This window comes from Mytilus trossulus, chromosome 14 (genome assembly GCF_036588685.1).
Source record: "Mytilus trossulus isolate FHL-02 chromosome 14, PNRI_Mtr1.1.1.hap1, whole genome shotgun sequence".
NCBI lineage: Eukaryota > Metazoa > Mollusca > Bivalvia > Mytilida > Mytilidae > Mytilus > Mytilus trossulus.
The window spans coordinates 21,372,065-21,383,495 of NC_086386.1; the positions used below are offsets into that span (position 1 = coordinate 21,372,065).

The 11,431-nt window shown below is 33.4% G+C and overlaps 1 protein-coding gene across 1 annotated transcript; it reads right to left on the bottom strand.

Moving 5' to 3' along the window:
- Positions 1 to 750: 750 nt before the first annotated feature.
- Positions 751 to 10,704, bottom strand: LOC134696074 (uncharacterized). The gene is made up of 5 exons (XM_063557661.1): positions 10,546 to 10,704; positions 5,774 to 5,971; positions 4,074 to 4,753; positions 2,671 to 3,026; positions 751 to 1,112 (listed from the first exon to the last, which is right to left on the bottom strand). Exons 1-5 carry the CDS (start codon positions 10,555 to 10,557, stop codon positions 784 to 786), a joined length of 1,575 nt encoding a protein of 524 aa, XP_063413731.1. The 5' UTR covers positions 10,558 to 10,704; the 3' UTR covers positions 751 to 783.
- Positions 10,705 to 11,431: the final 727 nt, after the last annotated feature.

Genomic DNA, 11,431 nt, shown 5'->3' on the forward strand with positions numbered 1-11,431 from the left:
TAGACAACTAGAGACTAAGCAACACGAACCCCATCAAAACCTGGAGTTATCTCAGTTGCTCCGGAAGGGTAAGCAGATCCTGTTCCAAATGTGGCAGCCGTCGTGTTGCTTATGTTTTTACAAATCCGGTTAAATAGTCTGATTCGGTAGGTCACATTCGTGAAAAGGGGAGGGTCATCTAAGAGATAAAGTGTCATACTTTCAAGATTATGATCCTTATATTATATACCTTTTCTCACCGCTGAACCTGTTTGTTAAATTGCGAGTTTGTAGATCTGAGGAACACCGATCAATGTCAGATAGGGTCATGATGCGTAAAACACTGTATTAAATTTACATTTGTTTGTCAATTTACTTGTTGATTTGTTGTATTTTTGTTTGTACTCTTGTATGTATTTTTTTACTGTATTCTTGTATGTATTTATTTTATTTGTTATTGCTTAACCCTTATAGGTGTAGTTTGCAATACAGATTTTAAAAATAATATAACTAAATTTAATACTATATTTATTGGTATTATTACTAAAAGTACATTGTGCACATGTGTACTATAATATAAGAGTTTTAATGAATATATTTCCGATTTTGTAAACTTTCACGATACACCTAGAAGATAAATGTATGCTGATTTGTTTTTGTTTACAAAATATCTTTTCTAATTTTTCAAATGAGAAAGATATGGATTCATTTGTGTTATTGAGTTCTATGATCAATTCATTGTCTAACCAAATAAGACTTGTATCAGTCCAGGATTCATGGAATTACATTAATGTGACAACCTAACTAGATTCTGTTACAAAATAAAATCCTAGCAAACTGAACAAAAATCAGTAAAGCAAAATTACTTGTCACAAACGTCGCAGCCTTATTAGCAACACATCCCCTTGCTTCTGTGTGACTTCGAGGCATTTGTGGAGCACCATCAGATGGTAACAATGTCTGCAATGCAGTCCAGATTCGACTGAACCATTCCAAACCAGTATGAGATGCTCCTGGGTATATGTTAACCCAAACATTATGATTCATGGTAAAACCAGCGGTATTTGATATAATCTTTGCAGCTTCAACAGTTGACTGTGTTAGTCTGTAAGGGCTAGCACTTTCTTCACTCCCTAAAATATATAGATATATACAAAAGAAGATGTGGTATGATTGCAAATGAGACAACTATCCACAAAAGACCAAAATGACACAAACATTAACATCTATAGGTTACCGTAATATAGATAACCTATTAATGTTTATGCTGAATCTTTTTATAACATGTATTTCTGTACTGAATTGTTGATAATTACATTGGCTATATCTTATAATGTGGGATGTTTTTTCTATTTGAAATATATGGCTAGTTATGTTAAAGTGATTAAGCTATTATGTTTCGAGAATGTGTTAATTTGAGAAAAAAAATATAACGTTTCGTAAATTAATTGCATATACATGTAACTTTAATTATAAACAAGTTTCAATTAATTTGTTATAAATCGTTATTTATATTTGAATAGTTTAAAGTAAGTACTAAGGAGGCTTTTCAACTTCAGGAAAATTTAACCTTAGCTGTACTTGGCAAAACTTTTAGGAAATTTGGTCCTCAATGCTCTTCAACTTCGTACTTTATGTGACGTTTTCTTACCTTTTTGGATTCTAGCGTCACTGATGAGTTTTTTGTAGACGAAACGCGCGTCTGGCGTCATTACAAAACTTAATCCTAGTATCTATGATGCGTTTATTTATATTGTGTGTGAACATTAAACATGAAAGCTTATCTTGTCGAAATGTTAATATATGTATAAATTTAATTGTAACTGAACAATAAACAGTGTATGCAAAAAAGGACAAACGATCACCACGCTGTTTAGCGATTGTTTACGTCGATATGACAACAAGAGTATACAACCTGGTGGTAGACAAATATTCTTGAATTTCATAAAAGCGCTGTGAAGTTTATTCTTGACCTTCATATGCATTATATTGTGTAAGTGATAGGCATTCGTCCATTGATTTGAGATGGTCCTTATGAGATAGTATAATAAAAACAAATGCGAAAAGACGGTAGGCAGCCCTCAAACGTGTTGAAGAACGGCACATTCTGTTTGTGTCTGTGCCAATTCAGGTGCCTTTAATTCAGTTGATGTCGTTAGTTGGTGTATATCATATTTGTTTTTCGTTTTATGTTTTGTATATAAATCAGGCTGTCAGTATTTTTTCATTTGGATTATTTTGTCGGGTCGAAAATGAGAATGGAAATGAGGAATGTATCAAAGAGAAAACAACCCGACCATAGAAAAAAACAACAGCAGAAGGTCACCAACAGGTCTTCAGTGTGACGAGACATTCCCGCACCCGGAGGCGGCCTTACATTATAAAGTCAAAGGTTTTCGGTGACCTATAGTATGTTGCAAACATCTATGCATTTGAACTATTGTTGATAGTTATCTTATTGGCAGTTAAATCACATATTGGGTTAATATTATAGATATATCAGCATTGATTTATTTTACTTTCGGCTGATATGACTGGATTCATCAATCTTGTTATGAATCTTATCGTATGTATTTGATTGTCAATACGTTTATTTTGAGCTCCTGAATGTACTTATGTTCATGAATGTATCAAACGTGTCCTGAACTTTTACTTTTATAGCAAATCAATGACTCTATTAGCTTCAGTTACCTGCATCTAATAATATCTTCTGTGGGAATCTACTTTGTTGAAAAGATTGGTCTCTGAGAGTGTTATTTATGAAATCAAAGTCGCAAGTATCTAAAGTTGTATTATTAATAGGCCACCATAATGACGGGCTTTGGCAAGCAACTAATCCGAAAATTGCTGATCGTGTCCATGCAGCATAACATGACATTAAGCCACCAAGAGAATACCCAAATACTCCTGTATTAGGTTGGTCTATCAGGATACGGTTATTCGAAAGTTCTTGTGCTTTAGGGCGCATTGTGTCTATGAAGAAGTTAAGTAAACGATCACCAAATCCTTCGATGTTATCACGTTTACCACATTTGTCTATCATCAGCCTGTACGAAAAATAAAACATTATAGATTATACATGTATGGAGAGTTGTCTCCTTGGCACTCACACCACATCTTCCCAAATCTATATACATGTAGCTTGTACCAAATAATGCTTTTGAAAATAAATCAAACCAACATTTTCTCATCTTTACACTGTTGCACTGGCGCACATGGTACTATATGACAATTGTTTTATATTTGAAATAATTTAAAGTTCTCTCAACTTTAAATAACTGTGTAGCCAAATACAACAAATTTGATATTGTCAAGGTTCATAAATCATTGTTTTTATTTTTGTTTTGTCAACCATTTTAAAATTAGATAAGGTAGAAAGATTGCAATATTTGATTAATCTAATATGCTAACATATCTGAACACATTTTTAAAGTCCGAATTTTGATGTCCAATAATGTTAATTTTTTTCTAATTGTTAATAAGCGTTCGCTTAGTCGTTGTGATTTTCTGAATGAATGTTTTACTTAACCAATGTATATAAGAAGATGTGGTATGAGAATTGATAAGACAACTCTCATTCAAAGTCAAATTGTTAAAAAAAAAATAATTAACAATTATAGGTAAAAAATTGAAAACAACACGTGTTGTTTAATAATTTCTTGCGTCCGAAGTGCTTTTTTTAGATTTAACTTCATCAGGAACGCGCAAGGCAAAACATTTGAAATCAGAAGATGTATAAGTACCGAAACCGTTGAACAGCTATATGTCAAAAATACCTAAAATAAATAGCCAAATTCATCTAAAGCCAACTTTGCCTGAGGAAAGGTGAAACCTAAGTTTCTTAATAATTTCAAAATTTATAAACGGACAATTTAAGTAAAGTTTGACAAATCATTTCAGTACCAAAACACTTACTACTGAGCTGATGATACCCGCGGGAACTGATTGTCGACCAGCAGAGTCAAAGTGCAGCCTTCAACACCATATATGTGTTGAAATTAAGATAACAGAAATATCGTCGAATCTCGTGAGATTTCTGGCATATATACTACTGATTAACACTTGTGGTTGAGCAAGACATGATGAATATTTACCTTTGGTATTCATCAACAGTATAATTAACTGGCAAGCAGTTGTCGCACAAATCATAAAAAGTTCCGTTAACGCATACCAGAAAAGTTCCTGGAACCGGTGTTAGTAAAAAGAACCGTTCACGGTCTGGTTGATAATCACCGTATCCAATGATGATAAACTCTTTTGTGGTTCCAGTTTCAGCTAATTGTTTATCGACAATTGGGGCCAGCAACTCAGAGTAGCCACCTGGATATAAATCAAAGACAAGCAAATTCGGGTATTTCTTATAGGTGTTTTCGTTAAAACTTGGTGGAAAATAGAGATAAATCTGCCGTTCCTTCCCGATTTCTGTAGAATTAATTGAAAAATTTGAGGTCTGTCCTACTTTTGAGTAGAACCACGGATATACTTTAAATAACGGTTTTTCGTGGAAATAAGAAGAAGGCATTGATACGGGTAAATCAACAGCGAAATTTCCACCAATCATATTAGTTTTGTCTGCAATCAATATTCGATATTCAAGTTTCGTAGTTATGGTTATGTCATTTGAACAGTCTTGACATCGGAAGCCATCATCCGATGACGTAAAGTTGAAGTTTATTTCCCATGTATCAGTCGATGTTTTTGTCATTTTCTTTCCTGTCGTCCAGTTTAAACCAAGCCCATTTCCTCTAATGTATAGCATTTTGTTTTTAGTTTCCTGAAATACAAATGTATATGTATATCTTTAAAAATTAATAAGATTTTATGAAAGTTCATTTTTTGTTATATGTAGTTATATGTAAAATATTAAAAAGTAGAACTTGTCTCCTAATATTGGACTTCATTCATATGTTTTGCAATCAATATAAATTGTTCTACAAAATTATTTCTTGTTTTAGCGTTACAACAAGTTAACAGAGGTATGATTGTATTTATAAACAAGAAGATATGGTATGATTTCCAATCGAACAACTTTTCAAAAGAGACCAAATGACACAGAAATTAACAAATTTAGATCACCGTAAGGCCTTCACAATGAGCAAAGCCCATACCGCATATTCAGCTTCATAAGGCCCCGAAATGACAAATGTATACAAAACAGTTTAAACAAAACTAAGGTAGCAACCATTTGATTTTCGGGGGGGCTATGGTTTGTTTTGGAAAAAAAAGTTTGTTTCCAGTTTTTTGGAGAAAAAAATAATTTGTGTTTTTGACCCTGAGAAAAAAAAATTGTAGCTGCTTAAATGCCTAGGGAATGCAAAACAAAAACAAATATGTGACACAGTAACAAACTCTAATTTACAGGCTCTAGAGTCTAGACAGGCACATATATACATAATTTAAGCAGGGTAAACATACCAAACCCCCTTAACCATGGACAGTGGAGTAACAGTACAACGTCCGAAATATGGTTTATACACTTATCTATATTTGTCCGCCATTACCGGACATCATACAGGTTCCTGTAAAATTGTGACGTCATAATAAAAATTATCTGACGCCACAATGGAAAAAGTGATTATTGTATGACGTCAATAGTTCAAGCGGTACAGATTTTCGGGTCAGTCGGGAATAGAGATTAGGTATAATTGTAGTTCATATGACTCCAAAAATCACATCATACAACCAATCTACGGTATGTTATTAATGACTAAATTTGTAAGAATTTATAATTTGATCCATCTGTTTAAATGTAAATAAACTGATCACAGTGGCAAATTGATTAACGTCTGTTTACCTTGATTTTTATATCCGGGTATTTAGCTATTATCCGAAACTCTAGGTCTGATCTTGGCTTGGACTGAACCTCCGTTAAGCACTGTCCTCCCATGCAATACCCATCCTTGCCGTCTTGTGTTACACATGACAGAGTCTCGTTACAAAGGCAGTCAACATTCCAGATCAAAATTGAAACAAAACAGCTGATCTGTAAAACCTGAAAGTCATAATTTATATGAAAAATACACCTCTTTGTTTTAACATGTCAATAACAAATACTGAGTTTTCAATATTTCTATCTTTTGCTTTGTGAGTTATAGGAACTTTTGTGCATTATATTAATGTTATGTTTTAATGGTAACAGTTCTTCAAAAAACATGACGTCATGACATGCATGTGTTAGATTTTCAAGGCTTAAAGTGACTGTTCAATAGTTGTCCGTATTAAGTCAAAGACAATGTTAACGAATGATATATAAAGTTTTACATAAGCCCTGTATAGTCGTGTCTAACTTAGTGAGCAATATAAATAAACTATGTATGCATGAGCTGCGGTTGGTATGTTGCAATATGGATTAACGAAAGCTCACACTTTAAAATGTAGATTTTTAGAGTCAAGCGATCAATCGACTAACACCGTCAATTTCCAAATGTGCAGCCAAATTATGGAGGAAACCTACTGTTATATAGTGTCTCTTTTATTTCATATTACAAAGTGCAAGTTATCATCAAGGTCTCAAAACTTTGAATTTTTCTGGGATTAGGCATAAGCTTTACAGCGGAACATGACTTATATAAAAAAAAAAAAAGGTCATTGCGTATATTAATTTACTGGAGTTTCATAAAGCAATGTGTATATCAATTTACACCCAATTTACTCTACACTTTTTCTCATCTTACTGTCATTTTGATTCTAACACTTTTGTTTCTTTTTCATATTCAACTAATATTTTTCTGAGTTTGTAATGTATAATAGTTTTTTTAAGTATAAGACAAACGTCTCACTGTTATTTGTTCCGTCTCACTGTTATTTGTTACGTCCCACTGTTATTTGTTATGTCTCACTGTTATTTGTTACGTCCCACTGTTATTTGTTACGTCTCACTGTTATTTGTTACGTCTCACTGTTATATGTTACGTCTCACTGTTATTTGTTACGTCTCACTGTTATTTGTTACGTCTCACTGTTATTTGTTACGTCTCGCTGTTATTTGTTACGTCTCGCTGTTATTTGTTACGTCCCACTGTTATTTGTTACGTCTCACTGTTATTTGTTACGTCTCACTGTTATTTGTTACGTCTCACTGTTATTTGTTATGTCTCACTGTTATTTGTCACATCCCACTGTTATTTGTTACGTCCCACTGTTATTTGTTACGTCCCACTGACGTCTCACTGTTATTTGTTACGTCTCACTGTTATTTGTTACGTCTCACTGTTATTTGTCACGTCTCACTGTTATTTGTTACGTCCCACTGTTATTTGTTACGTCCCACTGACGTCTCACTGTTATTTGTTACGTCTCACTGTTATTTGTTACGTCTCACTGTTATTTGTCACGTCTCACTGTTATTTGTTACGTCCCACTGTTATTTGTTACGTCTCACTGTTATTTGCCACGTCTCACTGTTATTTGTTACGTCTAACTGTTATTTGTTACATCCCACTGTTATTTGTCACGTCTCACTGTTATTTGTCACGTCTCACTGTTATTTGTTACGTCTCACTGTTATTTCTTACGTCCCACTGTTATTTGTCACGTCTCACTGTTATTTGTTACGTCTCACTGTTATTTTTTACGTCTCACTGTTATTTGTTACGTCTCACGGTTATTTGTTACGTCTCACGGTTATTTGTTACGTCCCACTGTTATTTTTTACGTCTCACGGTTATTTGTTACGTCCCACTGTTATTTGTCACGTCTCACTGTTATTTGTTACGTCTCACGGTTATTTGTTACGTCTCACGGTTATTTGTTACGTCTCACGGTTATTTGTTACGTCTCACGGTTATTTGTTACGTCCCACTGTTATTTGTCACGTCTCACTGTTATTTGTTACGTCTCACGGTTATTTGTTACGTCTCACGGTTATTTGTTACGTCTCACGGTTATTTGTTACGTCTCACGGTTATTTGTTACGTCTCACTGTTATTTGTCACATCTCACGGTTGATTGTTACGTCTCACGGTTATTTGTTACGTCTCACTGTTATTTGTCACATCTCACGGTTGATTGTTACGTCTCACGGTTATTTGTTACGTCTCACTGTTATTTGTTACGTCCCACTGTTATTTGTTACGTCTCACGGTTATTTGTTACGTCTCACTGTTATTTGTTACGTCTCACTGTTATTTGTTACGTCCCACTGTTATTTGTTACGTCTCACTGTTATTTGTCACGTCTCACGGTTATGTGTTACGTCTCACTGTTATGTGTTACGTCTCACTGTTATTTGTCACGTCTCACGGTTGATTGTTACGTCTCACGGTTATTTGTTACGTCTCACGGTTATTTGTTACGTCTCACGGTTATTTGTTACGTCTCATGGTTATTTGTTACGTCTCACTGTTATTTGTTACGTCTCACTGTTATTTGTTACGTCTCACGGTTATTTGTTACGTGTCACTGTTATTTGTTACGTCTCACTGTTATTTGTTACGTCCCACTGTTATTTGTTACGTCTCACGGTTATTTGTTACGTCTCATTGTTATTTGTTACGTCTCACTGTTATTTGTCACGTCTCACGGTTGATTGTTCTATGGGGTTTATTGACATAGTTTATAAACTACTGATATGATTACTTTGTGAAATGACCCGATAAATACCAGAGGTTCTTTTGAACATCTCATAATAAATAGTATATATTATCTTTATCATCGTTTTGTAGTTCATTCATATCTTTTCAAAACTTCAATTCCTTACACTGTGCATACTGAACAGCAACAATTGAAAATTAAGATCAGTACACGTGACTGTTTGATGTGTTGGAGTTTTTGATTTTATCATTGTTTTAGGGACTTTCCGTTTTGAATTTTCTTCAGAGTTCAGTATTTTTGAAAAGAGGACTCCAATATATTTTTTGTTGAGTGTTATTAATACAGAAATAACGGCTTTATAATGGTTTGAAAATGGTGAGATGAGAGAACAATCTTAAAAGTTTTTTTTTTTTACAAATCATAAACAATCGAAGTTTAACATTTACAACGTTAAAAAAGGCTATATTGGAAAAAAAGAAACAAAACAAAACTTATTAAATACAGGCAAATAAAATCCAACATTCTAGAATATGTTGTGCATGAGAAGATGTTCTTGGAAATGTCAGTATTGTAGTTTGTTCTCTTTTCTTTTGGCCGTATTTAGTCATGTACATGTATCTGTTACCCATTAGTTGAACTAAACGGTTGAAGCGAAGTTATCATTTGTAATGAAATATAATTGCGTTAACTTTGTTTCTTGGTTTTCGTTCATTATTTTATACATAAATAAGGCCATTAGTGTTCTCGTTTGCATAGTTTTTCGTTCTCATTTTTCTGGATCTTTAATAGCAGAATAAGCGGTATTGGTTTCAGTTATTGTCGAAGGTCATACGGTGACCTATAGTTAATTTCTGTGTCATTTGGTCCGTTCATGTTGAAAGTTGTCTCATTCGCAATCATATCACATCTTTCTTTTTCATATTCATTAAACTAGATGTTCTTTTGGTTTATTTTTGTTCGACGTTGATGTGACACTACTGGATTTCATATCGTACATGCTTTTCTCTACTGTGTTATACTCTTTCAATAGCTTTTATTTTTACTTTTCCTTATTTTTAAATCATCATCTTCACCATAATCTAAACTTGAATCTGAACTGTACTGTCTGAAAGATTATCATTGTCGTTCTTTTTATGCAAAATCTTAGCGATGAGGATGCTGTCAACCTTAACAAGTCGTATATAAATAATGTCTTTTCATTTCTGTCGACTTTTTGGCCTTTGCCATGTGGGTTCTGTAAACACACTTACTTTTCTCGCTTGAATTGTTTTACATTGTCTTATCGGGGCCCTTTATTAGCTGACTATATGCGGTATGGGCTTTGCTCATTTTTGAAGGCCGTACGGTGACCTATACTTGTTAATGTTTGTGTTATTCTGGTCTTTTGTGGATAGTTGTCTCATTGGCAATCATACCACATCTTCTTTTTCATATTTTAATCTAATCTTCTAGATTTCAATGGTATATACAGTCACTAAACACGGGATCAGACAGCTTCAAACAATGTCGAATCATTTTCCCCTTTAATGGAATTGATTTTGCAAACAAGGAAGTATAAGTAGATATAAAAGCTATAAATAAACATGATTGTTTTCGCGTGTTATTTCGTTATACATGTTTATCAACTTGTTTTTCATTCAAGAAAGTGTTTTAAATCTCATTCTTTTGTTAAGAGTTATTACTGTATATAAAAAAAAAATATATATAAAACGGCTTGAAAATCGGTTATCTATTTTAGCAAATCACTGGCACCTAGCTCAATACTTTTGTGAGCATAATAACGTCATAAATCGTTTCATGCGCGTCTTCGGACACTCAGTTTCAAGTTTATATTGAACCGAATGTCTCTACTCAAACTACAATGTACAGTATCAAACTTCATAATTTTGAATTTGCTATCACGACATGAATAACAGGTACATGTGTAGTGTAATTATAGTTTACTTTATAAAGTTCAAGTTTTATAGATAAAAAATAAAATAATAATAATTACTATAACGACATTTTTTTTTTCTTCACATAACTCAAAATTACCTTTGATAGCATTATATCTCCCGTTGTTTAAGGTCACTCTTCACTGCGTGTTATCATTTTGGTGTAAAAAGTATTTTGTTATTTCACAACGTAGATTTTTACATTAAAGATAATGAATATACTCTGTCGAACATCAATTCCGGGGTCAATCTATGATGAGATATACACTACTTCAGCTTGGTAAACTTTTAAAAGTCGGCAAGGTTAAATGTTATCGCTAGTACTTATCTGATTATGAAGTATAAAAAACTATCTTTTAAACAAAATGTGAATTTGTATAATATACATCAATGTATGATTCTCCCAAAATCATGTTAAATGGTTGCAAATTGATTTTAAATCATTAAAGATTTTTTTATGAATATATAGGCTGTTGTTTCTTTAATGACCGATTTGTTTGAGCAGGGGAGGATCCAGCCATCTTTAAAATGGGGGGGCGGGTCCCAACCCAGGACAAAACGAGGGGGTCAACTATATGTCCCCTTTCAAATGCATTGATCGTCCAAAAAAGGGGGGTTCCTACCCCGGAACCCTCCACCTGGACCCGCCACTGTTGATATATATCAAATGAGCAGTTAGTGATCCACTGACTTGTTTTTAGTGTAAAATCAGTACATGCAGGGCAGAACTTCGAAAGAATATAATTAACGAAACATCACTTGGATCACTTTTATAACTAAACTATACTAAGGCAGTTTTGATTATCGTTCCTTGTGTGACAAGGATATATGTTTCTTTAACGTTAGATTAGTTATGTTAGGTTTGTATAAACTTTGACAAACTATTCACTCGCTAAAAAAATGCGTCTACAGTTTGTCGTTCGTCGTTTGTTTAAACAAACGCTTCATTTCTTTCTAACATTAACATTGAATCAATTTATCTATTC